The sequence below is a fragment of the Octopus sinensis genome, linkage group LG5 (assembly GCF_006345805.1).
Source record: "Octopus sinensis linkage group LG5, ASM634580v1, whole genome shotgun sequence".
Lineage (NCBI taxonomy): Eukaryota > Metazoa > Mollusca > Cephalopoda > Octopoda > Octopodidae > Octopus > Octopus sinensis.
In genome coordinates this window covers 125,922,016-125,937,626 of record NC_043001.1, presented here as the reverse complement: position 1 = coordinate 125,937,626, position 15,611 = coordinate 125,922,016, and the positions used below count along the sequence as shown (strand labels likewise).

Sequence of the window (15,611 nt, the reverse complement as noted above, 5' to 3'; positions counted from 1 at the left end):
GTGTGTGTGTGTGTGTATATATTTATATATATAATGTTTATTTGTGTATGTGTGTTTGTATATATACAGGGTATTTGGGTTAAATTTGATTTTTTTTTGTCCCCTTTATTCAGGAACAATCTGATGTATTAAAGAATAGTCAATGAAGTTGGAGAGCATAAGGATTAAAGTTGTAGGGGAGAAAGAATTAACAGGCACGGGGTACTGGGAATTGTCTGAGTTTTGGAAAAGAATTACCATTATCATAGGAGGAATTACAACCGTGTTTCGTGGTCTACTACCACAACAGCTCCTTTATAGGATCCAGTTAGCTCAAGACATCATCAGGAGGAACCACGTCCGGTTTCGGCCCCTACTCCTCTACCGTTTTGCGTGGCGGTGCCTCCCCTTTTGGAGGTGTCTTCAGCTCTGGTGTTGGGTGCATGTCTTCTTTATTCTTCTTTCTTCTGTTCCCTGGCCTCTTTGATGTATCGTCAGCGAGTGACTGACTGTCTTGTCAAATTTCTCCCTTTAAATACCTGCCGCATGGGCTCCAACAGGCAGCCCCAGCAAGTTGTCACCAGGTTTCAAAATGCTGACATCATGACTGCTGCTCAATACTCTGTGAACACTGTCAATGCAGTAAGATGTGATATGAGCATCATGAAAACCAAGTTCCCCACCAAGCTGTGATGGTCTTCAGATGTGTTTCTAGTGAGGATGATGTCATGCTGCCCCCATGTCTTTCAACAGGGCCTTAGGCTAAATTCAGATAGCTCTGTTAACTATTACATACTATGGTCAAACCCTCATTGGAGAGGGTGCTGCTGTAAGGTCATATGATTAAATAAGTACCAGTTACGCACTGGGGTCGATATGATCAACTTAATCCGTTTGTCTGTCCTTGTTTGTCCTCTCTGTGTTTAGCCCCTGAGTAATCTTCAGCTAATTTTATATAGGTTTTCTAATAATATAAAGTTTCCAAATCAATTAATAACATCTTAGGGAAGGTAAATATACAGATAAAGATTACTGGATTCATTCTTGTTGCTTATTTTTTGATTTGTATATACATATATATATGTATATATAAAGTATATTCCGTTAGGAACGTAGCAGAGTACAGTATAGAGCTCATTCATCCTTAGAATTATCAAATAGCCAGTAGTATTATGATATACTTCCAAGTCTAGATTTAGGCATTCGTCATGTGTGAAAGTAAAATTGAATAAGACAGTCAACAAAAAGGAGTTCAGTTGGACAGTTATTTTTTAATCACTACATATTTTCCCATACAACATAGTTCTTCATATATTCAGCTATTTTATTATGCAACCTGTGTAATGGGATCCCGTTGTATTCCCTCAAGCGACATTCAGTTGCTGTCTCCATTAGTTTAAAAACCTTTGACTTCGATGCTAACACATCCATCTTCCTCGTTTGAATTTAGTAGATGTCGGCAGCTTCATTCCGCTTGCTGTTAATGTGCTTCTGCGTGCCTGCTACGAGTGGTATTGGATGTATCGGATGTTTGTTTTAGTACTGTCTGATCTGTTTTGATCCGTTCCTCATGTTAGGCTGCACATGTGAAATTTTATTATCCAACCTTCAGTATTCTGTTGTTCTGTATTTCAAAGACCCACAAAGCCTTCCTTACATATATTCATGTATACATGCACATATGTACACACAGATACACTCACACCTATACAACTATACAATCAGTTGCATATGTTTATATACATATATAGCACCCACTACACTCAGGGAGTGGTTGGCGTTAGGAAGGGCATCCAGCTGTAGAAACACTGCCAGATCAGACTGGGCCTGGTGCAGCCTTCTGGCTTCCCAGACCCCAGTTGAACTGTCCAACCCATGCCAGCATGGAAAGCGGACGTTAAATGATGATGATGATGATACATCTCTGGGAATCCTCATATATATATATATATATATATATATATATATATGTACATACATACATACATACATATATATTTCTTTACTACCCACAAGGGGCTAAACATAGAGGCGACAAACAAGGACAGACAAAGGGATTAAGTTGATTACATTGACCCCAGTGTGAAACTGGTACTTTATTTATCAACCCTGAAAGGATAAGTCGACCTCGGCGGAATTTGAACTCAGAAAGTAACAACAGATGAAATACAGCTACGCATTTCGCCCGGCATGCTAACGTTTCTGCCAGCTCGCCACCTTTGTGTGTGGGTGTGTGTGTGTGTGTGTATATACACACACACACATACACATGCATACATACACCAATCAACAAATGCAGTCATACACATACTTTCACACAGATATATTTATTTATATATATGTACATGGATATATTTTTGGGCACTCCAATATCTATACATATACATATGGGAAGGGAAAGAGGGGAGGTGGGGTGGGAAACCTGAATTATAATTATTATTATTTTTATACAGTGTGCCATCTTGAAAATTGGTGCAGTGTTGGCACCTCGGAATCTTTGCATCATGCTTGTTTACAAGATTTTCAGCACCCCTTCATATGCAGTAATAGTGTATTATATGCTGTAATTTGTTGTGTGTAGTAATTGTTTCAAGTGTTCATTTCTTATTTCTTTGCAGCTGATTGGCGGTGCACTATGTGCCATTGGACTGTGGGCATGGACGGAAAAGGATATGTTCCACAACATTGGCAAACTGACCAACGTTGCCCTTGACCCAGCCCTTCTGTTCATCATTGTTGGTGGGGTCATGTTCATTATTGGTTTCACAGTATGTATTGGAGCACTCAGGGAAAACACTGTTTTGTTGTTGATTGTAAGTAAAAAAAAAATATATTAATTTCACTTGATTTATCCTCTTACAACCTCCGTTTCAACTTCTCTTTCTCTCTTTCTCTCTTCTACTCTTCTTCATCTTTATGTTATTTCTCATTTTTGACCTAGTTTCCCCTTGCACTTTTCTCTGTTATTTTTCTTTCATCGGTTTTATTTTTCTCTTTCTCTGCTTTCCTTTAATTTACATCCTTTTTATCTATCTGTCTTCCTTCTCTTCACATCATCTTTCATTATTGTCCTCATTACCATCACAATTTTGGTTATATTTCTATTTTCTATTTTTTCTTTCTGTTCATCTCTCTGTTTCTCTCGCTCTCCATTTCTCCTGATGACTACTTCTTCTTTCTCCTTTCCTCTTTCCTTCCAACTCTTGTTTTCTCTCCTATCATTTTCTCACATCTTCTTTCTATCTAAATATTACTTTCTACTTCGATAGATTACCATAACTGAATTATTGATTTATCAGATGCACTGATATAACAGTGTCAGTTCTTTTGTGATTGTACCTATCCATCATTGGGTGATCATCTCTATATTGATTTCAGGGAGTGAATTGATGGAAGTATGGAAGTTGGAGTATTCATGCCTTTAAACCAATAGCATAAAGTGGAGCAAGTGAAAACTTGAACTTTGTCCACTAATGTACCATATGCATTTGGCCAACCACTATATCTATATAATCTTATATATATATAAGTAGTTGTGATGCCTGTGCCGGTGGCACATAAAAAGCACTATCCAAATGTGGCCAATGCCAGCGCCGCCCCGACTGGCTTCTGTGCCGGTGGCACATAAAAAGCACCATCCGAACGTGGCCGATGCCAGCGCCGCCCCGACTGGCTCCTGTGCCGGTGGCACATAAAAAGACCATCCGAACGTTGCCAGCGCCGCCTTCGCTGGCTTCTGTGCTGCTGGCACGTTAAAAGCTCCAACTGATCGTGACCGATGCCGGACCCCCCCTAGCACCTGTGCAGGTGGCACGTAAAAAGCACCCACTACACTCGCGGAGTGGTTGGCGTTAGGAAGACTGGATCCTGGAGCAGCCCCTGGCTTCCCAGACCCCGGTCAAACCGTCCAACCCGTGCTAGCGCGGAAAACGGACGTTAAACGATGATGATGATGATATATAGTTCAAATTTACAGAAGACAAAAGATGAAAACAGGTGTTGGAACAACAAGCAACTATATTAGTTTAACATTCAGGAAAAATGGAATAGTCTTTTATGTTTCAAGCCTATGCTCTTAACAGAAAGAATTAAGAGGGAGGAAAATGGGGAGAGAGTGAAAAAAAATTGGGGAGATAGGGAAAAAAAGGGAGAGAGAAAAAATGTGCAGAGTTCAATGGTCCAACATGGTGAGGTGACTGGAAAAAAAAGAGGCTGAATGAAAGGGAGATAATAATAATCATAATGGTGACCCCAACGAACTAAGGTGCACAAGCATGTGTGTGAGTGTGATGTGTGAATGGGGGCAAGTGAGTACATATGTGTGGGAGAGAGTGTGTGTGTGTGTGTATATTTGAGTATGCATATGGACATGTGGATATGTGTGGGACTAATGTGTGTTTTGTGTAGTAGTTGATGTGTACTTGTTCAGGTAGTATATGTATGTGTCATCATTATTCATTGTCTTTTTTATCTGCTTTCCATGATGCCATGGGTTGGAAAGGTATTTTCAAAGTAGTATTTGCAACTAGTTATCTTAGCTGATATCAACCCTTTTGGTTGTCTTTATTATATACTCTTTTACTCTTTTACTTGTTTCAGTCATTTGACTGCAGCTATGCTGGAGCACCACCTTTAGTCGAGCAAATCGACCCCCAGGACTTATTCTTTGTAAGCCCTGTACTTATTCTATCGGTCTCTTTTTGCCGAACCGCTAAGTGACAGGGACGTAAACACACCAGCATCGGTTGTCAAGCAATGCTAGGGGGACAAACACACATACACAAACACTCACACACATACATATATATATATATATATATACATATATATGACAGGCTTCTTTCAGTTTCCGTCTACCAAATCCACTCACAAGGCATTGGTCGGCCCGGAGCTATAGCAGAAGACACTTGCCCAAGATGCCACACAGTGGGACTGAACCCGGAACCATGTGGTTGTTTAGCAAGCTACTTACCACACAGCCACTCCTGCGCCTATATGGTGTACATCATTTTACATCTGCTTTCCAAGCTGGAAGAGTTATACAGTTTGAAAAGAGCCTGATGAGTTGGGGGACAACTGTACCATGTCTTTGTAAAGTAGTTGATGTTAGGAATACTTGATGCTTTTTTTTTTTCCATGGTGGCCTTGCAGCTTGTAAGCCTAAAGGGCCTCCATGACTAAAAGAAGAATAGAAAAGTGGATATGATGGATTTTGGCAAGATGACATAAGAAGCTAAAATATGATGAGAAGAACAAATATATAATGAGATAAGAGAATGGTAGTGGAGAGAGTAACAGAGTATGCACTCACAGGATCCTATTTCTTTATTACCATAAGGGGCTAAGCACAGAGGGGACAAACAAGGACAGACATAGTTATTAAGTCAATTACATCGACCCGAGTGCGTAACTGGTACTTAATTTATCGACTCCGAAAGGATGAAAGGCAAAGTCAGCCTCGGCTGAATTTGAACTCAGAACGTAACAGCAGACGGAATACCGCTAAGCATTTTGCCCGGCGTGCTAATGTTTCTGCCAGCTCGCCGCCTGTCAAATTGTCCCACCCATGCTAGCATGGAAAATGGATTGTCATTGATGAGGATAATGATTGGATTATGTAGTCTAAGATACATTCTGATAAAAAATAGATGGTCACAGCTGGAAAGTTTATTCTTTGATTTTTCTATTTCTGGTTTCAGTCATTGGACTATAGCCATGCCAGGTATTATTGACCTTAATACTTATTTGTGATTGGTACCTATTGTATGGATCTTTATTTGCTAAGCTATTAAGTAGCAGGATACAAAGACACAACATAAAGAACACACACACACATTCAATGAGCTTTTGCTCATTTTCTGTCAACCAAATCTTACTTCCAAGATCCTGGGTAATCTTGAGACTATGATAGAAGGCACTTGCTGTAAGTGCCACTCAGTGACATTGGACTTGGAATCACTTGGTTGTGAGATGAGCTCCTCTATCAGACAATCATGTTTGCACCTGTGGTTATAAATCTACTGGATGTGAAGTGTGAAAAAAGAACAACAACAATACAAAAGGCTACAGTATATTAAGATCTCCCAGATATACATGGGTTGCTGCTTAGTTCAGTTTTACTCTGCTCCAAACTCATATATTAATCTCCTCTGAGTTACTCTCTTTACTCTTTTACTTGTTTCAGTCATTTGACTGTGGCAATGCTGGAGCACCACCTTTATTCGAGCAAATTGACCCCAGGACTTATTCTTTGTAAGCCCAGTACTTATTCTATCGGTCTCTTTTGCCGAACCGCTAAGTGACGGGGACGTAAACACACCAGCATCGGTTGTCAAGCAATGCTAGGGGGACAAACACAGACACACACACACATACACACATATACATATATACGACAGGCTTCTTTCAGTTTCCGTCTACCAAATCCACTCACAAGGCATTGGTCGGCCCGGGGCTATAGCAGAAGACACTTGCCCAAGATGCCACACTGTGGGATTGAACCCGGAACCATGTGATTGGTTAGCAAGCTACTTACCACACAGCCACTCCTGTGCCTAAGCTCAGAAGGGATTTTTAAGAGCATGTTTTTGTTTCAGTTTCATGAGTTAAGGAAGTAGTATGGGTGAATTTGATTCTTCTCCCTGTAATTCAGCTAACGTTGCCATGTGAATTGGCAGAATCATCAGTGTTGAGTGGAATGCAGTGTTTGTTCCATCCCTGCCAAAGTCAACTCTATCTTTCATCCTTTTTGGGGATCAATAAAACAGAACCATTCCAAGGCAGTGAATTGCCAGAATTATTAGTGTCAGGTAGTATGTGTTGGAGTAATATGTCCTGCCCAACTGGTCCTAGATTGCCAGCTTATTGGGTGCCTGTCCCTAATATCTGGCTGACCTAGAACTAAGTGCATTGTCTAAATTAATGGTTTTCAACCAGGGTTCCGCGGAACCTTAGGGTTCTGCCAGTACAGTCCAGGGGTTCCGCAAGAAGTTACAAAACTGCTAAAATCGGCAGTAATTTTAATTTTCCTGTGCAGATATGTGTGCATAAGACTATTAAATTATTGCACAGGGGTTCCCCGAGCCAGTGGAATGTTTGAAAAGCACTGGTCTAAATACACAATGAAGCATCCACTGCAGATTTGATGTTCATCATCATTGTTTTAATATCTGCTTTTCAATTCTTGCATGAGTCAGATGAAGAGTATGTTGGGGCAGACTTTTCTATGGTTGGATGCCCTTCCTGTCACCAAGCCCTAATTGTTTCCAGGTGAGGTAATTCTCTCTCAGTTTATTGAACAACAAACAGCCTAGACATGTTTGTATACTCTTTTACTTGTTTCAGTCATTTGACTGTGGCCATGCTGGAGCACCACTTTTAGTCGAGCAAATCGACCCCCAGGACTTATTCTTTGTAAGCCCAGTACTTATTCTATCAGTCTCTTTTGCCGAACCGCTAAGTAACGGGGATGTAAACACACCAGCATCGGTTGTCAAGCAATGCTAGAGGGACAAACACAGACACACAAACACACACACACACACACACACACACACACACACACACACACACACACACACACACACACACACACACATATATATCATCATCATCGTTTAACGTCCGCTTTCCATGCTAGCATGGGTTACATATATACGACAGGCTTCTTTCAGTTTCTGTCTACCAAATCCACTCACAAGGCATTGGTCGGCCTGGGGCTATAGCAGAAGACACTTGCCCAAGATGCCACGCAGTGGGACTGAACCCGGAACCATGTGGTTGGTTAGCAAGCTACTTACCACACAGCCACTCCTGTGCATCTGTACCATTGCTGTGTAAACGCACTCAGTATTGTGGTTGGTGTTAGGAAAGACATCTAGCTGTAGAAATCATGCCAAAACAGATATGGAGCCTGAACAGCCCTTCAGCTGGTCAGTTCTTGTCCAAACATCGAACCCATGCCAACACTGAAAACTGATGTTAAATAATGATGATGATGATTTTCCTAAGGTATCGCACAGGGGGACTGAAACCGAAGTTATATGGTTGGGAAGTGAGTTGTCTAACCTCACAGTCATATCTGCACCTGCAGCAAAAATAATTATAAAATTGTTCTTCAGACCCTAAGGTCTGTAATGAGATGCCAAAAGCTTCTGCTTATAAGAATGCTGTTTTGTTGTGAATTGAAGGTGCTGGACTGCTGACCTTATGGTTGTAAGTTCAAGTATTACTACAGATGTTGTACTGTCCCAAGCAAAGCATATAACTTTGATTGCTCCTTTTTGTTTGATTGACAAAGGGATGGATTCCAATCCTATTTCATGGTTGAGTCGTTAGCAGTAAGATATATCTGGGATCACTCTCTGAAGACACTTGCTCCTAATAAAAACTATCCCAGCAATGCAAGGAGAAAATTGGATTTGAAAGAGTAATTAAAGATAAAAAGACAGATTTGTTCTTACATATTATCAATTTTTCATTGCTCTCTGCTGCAATCAATGCTAAAACTTCCAGATATCTCAAAACTGACAGAAAAGCAAACAAGGTGTTTTATGCAGTTCTTACACAACTAAATTCTGCATTGTCTAGTAGGAAGACTTGTATTTAGATATTAGTCATTGAAAATACTCAATTTAGGCAACTAAACCTTATTCTCACTCTCTTTAAACAGAGGCTAGGATCTCTTGGACAGTAGTAGCAAACATCACTTTTCTTGTGAAGGTGCATGGATCAGTGGTTTGAACATTGGGCTTACAATTGTGAGGTAGTGAGTTCGATTCTTGGACTGGACTGTGTTGTGTTCACTTTATTTCACATTACTCCAGTTCACTTAGTTGAAGAAATGAGTTGTGATCTCACTGGTGCTAAGCTGGCCTTCGCTTTACCTTTGGACAACATTAGTGACGTGTAGAGGGGAGACTGGTATGCATGGGTGACTGCTGGTCTTCTACAAACAATCCTACCCAAACTTCAGCCTGGGAGAGGAACTTTTTAGGTGCAATCCCTAAAAATATGAAGTGTTCTTGATAAAAAGACCTGATCAAAAACTGAGATTTGATCCAAACTGACGCTTTAAATACCTGCTCATCTAATGCTAAAGCTGAGAAACTGGGGTTTTTAAATGCTAATATAGAAGGCTGCACCTGTGAATTTTGTAGGCCATTGAAGGTTCTTGTAGATGTTATAACCATCTGGAGCCAGAAGGTCATAGTAATTGATATTTAATTATCTTGAGCACATATGTAACACAGTGCTGGTGCATATCCTTGTACGAACTGCTCACCTCTCAGGTGTTTGTCCAGCACCAACCCATGTGGTCATTTGATCTCTCCAGTGTTAATAGCAGGATTTGTTTGAATTGCTGAATTTTGGGAGATTTTTTAGAGTTATTTAAAATATTGAGATTATGAAGCCCTTATCTTTCATGTATCTTTGTTCTAGGCACAGCTCTGTGGTTAAGTAGTTTGCTTTGCAATCAGGTAGTTTCAGGTTCAGTCCCATGACATGGCACCTTGGACAAGTGTCTCCTACTATAGCCATAAGGCCGACTGATGCCTTGTGAGTGAATTTAGTAGATAGAAACTGTGTGGAAGCCTGTATGTAGATATCATACACATGTGTACGTGCATGGTTGCATTTGTCTCTCTCCACCTCTTGGACAACTGGTGTTGGTTTGTTTATGTCCCTGTAACTTGGTGGTTCAGCCAAAGAGACCAATAGAATAAGTGCCAGACTTTGAAAAAAAAAAAAGCACTGCGATTGATTTGCTTGACTAAACCCTCCATGTCTGCAGTGCCCCAGCATGTCTGCAATCCAATGACTTAAAACAAATAAAAGCTAAAAAGATCACATTTGTATTGGTTAGTTCTGTGTTTGTGTCTCGTAGGCGATGTAGAGTTGTAGGTTAAGCATTGTAATCAGTCAAACACCCACCATGCTTATCTCATTTCACTCAAAGAGAGAAAAAAATCCCATAAAAAATCCTGAGCAAACTGCAATTTGCTATTTCTATGATGGCTGGTACTTTACAGTATGATTATTCTGACTTGGTTTGTTTGAAACATTCTAGTGTGTGTGTGTGTGTGTAGGTTGGTTTCTCTATGTTTGTATCTGCTTGTATGTATGTATGTGTGTGTGTGTGTGTGTATGTAGGTTGGTTTCTCTCTGTTTGTATCTGCTTGTATGTATGTGTGTGTGTGTGTGGTTGGTTTCTCTGTTTGTATCTGCTTGTATGTATGTATGTGTGTGTGTGTGTGTTGGTTTCTCTATGTCTGTATCTGCTTGTATGTATGTATGTGTGTGTGTGTGTGTGGTTTCTCTATGTCTGTATCTGCTTGTATGTATGTGTGTATGTATGTGTGTGTGTGTGTATGTAGGTTGGTTTCTCTATGTTTGTATCTGCTTGTATGTATGTGTGTGTGTCATTTTTTCCCTCTATGTCTACTTGTTTGTGAATGCAAGAAAGAAAAAATGCATTTCCCTCTCCACACTTCCCTCTCAGCCACCCTTCATTGCAAAGAATGAAAGTAGATATATGAAAAAAAATTATCTTCTTGTAAGAAATTTGTATGTGTGTGTGTGTGTGTACATGCATGTATGCACATACACAGAACCCACATACATTTCTGAAGATTCTGATGACAAGAAAATGATGATTATAGCTGTGATGACGATGGTGGAGGTGGTGGCAGTAGCAGCAGCAAATGTAGCCGTCATCACCATTATTTGTCATCAGTCACAAACATTATTATGAACATCTCTGTCAGCTTCCTCCCACTTTTACATACTGTGTCTACTCACACACACACTGAGGAGATGAAATCCCATTAAAAATTAATTGACCAACAAAAGAAATAAAAATCCTCTTGGGTGTTAACATAGGCTGGCAAAATAATAATTTTATTTTGTTATGTATTGACCTTATTGTTGTTAGGTGGTGTTTGTAGTTCTGGCTGATAATAGCAATATTTCTAGTGTGAGTTCAAATTCTGCCAAGTTCGACTTAGACTTTCATCCTTTTGGGGGTCGATAAAATCAGCACCATTTGAGCACTGGGGTTGATGTAATTGACTTAGCCTCTTCTTCCCTGAATTTGCTGGCCCTCTGCCAAAATTTGAAACCAATATTTCTAGTGGTTTGTCTGTGGGCATTGTAGTGTTGAAGTAGAGATAGTAGCAGTGTTAACCCTTTAACATTCAGTTTACTCTGTCAAATGCAATGCTTCTTTATTCATACATCGTTTTGAATTAATCATGCATAATCTTGTAGCTTCAAGATTTCGAAGATGTAGTTAAATATCAATGGAAATAGTAGTTGTGATACCTGTGCCGGTGGCACATAAAAAGCACCATCCGAACGTGGCTGATGCCAGCGCCACCTCGACTGGCTTCTGTGCCGGTGGCACATAAAAAGCACCATCCGAACGTGGCCAATGCCAGCACCACCTCGACTGGCTTCTGTGCCGGTGGCGCTTAAAAAGTACTATCTGAACATGCCGATGCCAGCACCGCCTTGGCTGGCTTCCGTGCCAGTGGCACGTTAAAAGCACCAACCGATCATGGCCGACGCCGGACTCCCCTAGCACCTGTGCAGGTGGCACGTAAAAAGCACCCACTACACTCGCGGAGTGGTTGGCGTTTGGAAGGGCATCCAGCTGTAGAAACACTGCCAGATCAGACTGGAGCCTGGTGCAGCCCCTGGCTTCCCAGACCCTGGTCGAACCGTCCAACCCGTGCTAGTGCGGAAAATGGACGTTAAACAATGATGATGATGATGATTTTCGGGTCAGTATGAGAGGCCAGATCTGGCCAGTTTGAACATAAATCAAGTAGAATATTTTGGCCAGATATGGCTGGTTTAAATGCTAGAGGTTTAACCCATTAAAATTCAGATTACTCTGTCAAATGTAATGCTTATTTATTCATATTGTTTTATAATTAAACACTCACATCATTCAATTAAACAATCACATCATTGAAATCTCTAAACTACAAGATAATGCATGGTTAATTTAAAACAAAATAAATATGACAGAATAATCTGAATACTAAAGGGTTGAATAATAGAATGTCTGGGCCCTGGCAAGGTTGTATAAGAAGTTTGATTAAAACCCCAAACCTTGTCATTGAAATGGCTGGATTAAATGCTAATGGGTTAAGGGAGTAGTTTGTGGTGTTAGGTTTTATGTTGTAGATAGATGACAGTAGAGGGACCTGGACAAGCGTCTTCTATTATAGTTTCAAGTTGAACAGATAGAATGTTGGCAGATAGAATGTACATGGAAACTTATTGTATGTGTTTGTGAATGAAAGTGTGTGTGAATATTTTCTTTCCATCTCTTATGACAGCACAGACCTTAAAAAAAGACAAAACAGAGGTGAAATCAGTTGAAATTTCCTGTCAAAAAACTGGCCCCTAGCTCTGCATTTTTCAGGGCAAGTGGAATAAAAGAAACATTCTTTACTAGGCACAGGTATGGCTTTGTGGTAAGAAGCTTGATTCCCGACCACACGCTTCCAGATTCAGTCCCACGGGGTGGCACCTTGGGCAAGTATTTTCTACTATAGCCTTCTGCCAACCAAAGCCTTGAGTGGATTTGGTAGATGGAAACTAAAAGAAGCCCATTGCATTTATCTATCTACATGTGTGTCTTTGTATCTGTGTTTATCCTCCACCACTACTTGACAACCAATTATGGTGTGTTTACATGCCTGTAACTTAGCAGTATGGTAAAAGAGACCAATAGAATAATTACCAGGCTTAGAAGAAAATGAGTACTGAGGTCAATTCATTCGACTAAAACAAATTGTTCAAGGGGGTTCCTCAGCTTGGTTGCAGTCTAATGACTGAAGTAAAAGACAGAAGATTAGGTAACAGGTAAGGGTTAGTGACAGGAAGGACATCCTGTTGTAAAATGTATTTTTGATCAACCCATGCTATCATGAAAAACAGACATAAAACAAAAACAAATGAGCAGTGGTATTGGTAGTAGTAGTAGTAGTGGTAGACCTCAAGATGTCCTTAAGTAGTTTTTCTGCTTCAGAAGAAGAAAAAAAAAATACATAATATTGCTTGGAAACCTTTTCATGACCATAATACTAAAAAAAAAAAGTCATTTCTTTGTTTCGTTTATTTTGAAGATGATCAAGAATTTTGGAAGGGTTTGGGTAAATAACTAACTTTCCCATTATTAATCGGGGGGGGGGGGGTTCAGAACATAAAAGAATTTTGTGTATAACCATGAAGAGTGAAATTTCAATATAATTTTAGAATGAAAGGTTTTGTATCATGAAATTGCTGGTTCATCTTAGATGAGTTTGCCAATCAAAAAGATTTATAATTTATTTTTTTATTGATTACGCGATGGCAGCAGTTGAATGACTATTTTACTAAAAGTTATGAGGATTATGACGATAATGAATGTCTTGTCTCTACTATGAATTTTTGTTATTCATGCATAAATTAAGTCTCGCTTTTCTCCACCGAATAAGACCTGATCAATAACTTAAGTTAATAACGAGACTTATTTTAAAGTTACTTCAGTGTTCACAGATCTTATTTAATGGTATTTGTCATCTTTTTGTCTCTTTGTTTTATCTTACCATTAAAAAAAAAAAACAGAGAAAAAAAAAAGAAAACACTCGAGAAAAGAAAAAGAAAACAAAGACAAAGATATCTTTATTTTCCATTCCTTATTTTACCAAGTTTCCGTTATGCTATTTAAAAAAAAGGAGGAAAAAAAAAAAACTTCTGTTTCATATATATGTTTGTGTGTTTGTGTATATATATATAGATATATATATATATCTTCCTTCATTTTCTCTCTTCCATTATCATCTTGATCATATAGATCAGCTGGTGTGAATATTCCATCAGCACCAAAGACTGAATCATTCCATAAGTCCTTTGTGCTTTTTCTTGTGATAGATTTATTAACACACACTCACACACACACACACACACACATGTATATGTCTGTGTGTGCATATGCTTCAGTGTTAAGAAGTAATTGTGTTGTTAATATGCGCATAATTAGTGCAAGTTCATTGGTACTTTGGGGAACTCCATTGAGAGAATATTGACATCTTTGTTAGAATATTTGTGTCAACATTGCACACTGTCTTATACAATCTAGTATTTGTATATGATGTGTATATATATATATATACACACACATAAACACACACTCACATGCATCCACATAGATGCCCAGATGCACATAAATGATATATATGATTTATTAATAAGCTAAAGTTGTTCAAAGAATATATTTGTATATATTAAATGTAAAAGTGTTCACAGACAAAAAGCAAAAACAGAAAATACAGAATAGTAATAATAAGGATAATAATAATAATATAAAAAGCAAGAATCAGATTCCTTTTTCTCATGTTTTATTGCTTTGTGTGTCTCTGTGTTTACATTTAATTCATACATACATCATCATCATCATCATCATCATCATCATCATCATCATCATCATCAATACCTATTTCCCATGCTGGTATGGATTGGATGGTTTGACAGGAGCTGGCTAGACACCAGTCTGTTTTAGCAGGGTTTTTACAGCTGGATACCCTTCCTAACACCAACCACATTACAGAATGTATGTGTGTGTGTATATATTTCTTTTACTTTCTTTTACTTGTTTCAGTCATTTGACTGCGGCCATGCTGGAGCACCACCTTTGGTCGAGCAAATCAACCCCGGGACTTATTCTTTGTCAGCTTAGTACTTATTCTATCGGTCTCTTTTGCCGATCCGCGAAGTGACGGGGACATAAACACACCAGCATTGGTTGTCAAGCAATGCTAGGGGGACAAACACAGATACACAAACATACACACAAATATATATATATACATATATACGACGGGCTTCTTTCAGTTTCCGTCTACCAAATCCACTCACAAGGCATTGGTTAGCCCGAGGCTATAGTAGAAGACACTTGCCCAAGGTGCCACGCAGTGGGACTGAACCTGGAACCATGTGGTTGGTAAGCAAGCTACTTACCACACAGCCACTCCTGCACCTATATATATATATATATATATATATATATATCGCTGACATATGTATGTATCACTTTGTCCAACACAATTACCAATGAGGAACCTTCTTTGTTATTTCTCAGATTGCTAGAAATAGCAACTAAATCCCATATCTGATTAGTTTGTTATTACATAACATGCTTCATGATTTTAGTATACATACCTTACTAGTATTTCCTCCTAAGTTCTGTATACTCTAGGAATGCATTAAAGCCCTTTTCAGGGCTACTTTATTTGGATTCTTACTATCGGGTAACTAATTTCATGTTATTACAACTGACTTCACAAAACAAGATCCTGTGTAAGACAGTTCAGTATTCTCTGTAAATGCACAAAAACCGTTTTAATGGCTACATACTTTGTATTGTCGTTATTGGATTAGTGAAACAATTATGAGAACAGAACCAAGGGAGAAGTCTTGCTTTCCCAGCAATTGCTGGGTATGTCAGCTAGTATCATCATCATCATATAACGTCCGCTTTCCATGCTAGCATGGGTTGGACGGTTCAACTGGGGTCTGGGAAGCCTGAAGGCTGCACCAGGCCCAGTCAGGCTGGATGCCCTTCCTAATACCAACCACTC

At 39.3% G+C, this 15,611-nt stretch overlaps 1 protein-coding gene across 3 annotated transcripts in view; it reads left to right on the top strand.

Annotated features, from left to right (window-relative positions):
- LOC115212001 (tetraspanin-5-like) overlaps window positions 1–15,611 on the top strand; it is a 181,429-nt gene that overhangs the window by 81,718 nt on the left and 84,100 nt on the right. For all 3 annotated transcript variants that reach the window (XM_029780785.2, XM_029780784.2, XM_036503062.1), the window contains one exon: window positions 2,598–2,792. In XM_029780785.2, coding sequence (XP_029636645.1) covers window positions 2,598–2,792 — 195 coding nt within the window. The remainder of the gene's footprint in view (window positions 1–2,597; window positions 2,793–15,611) is intronic.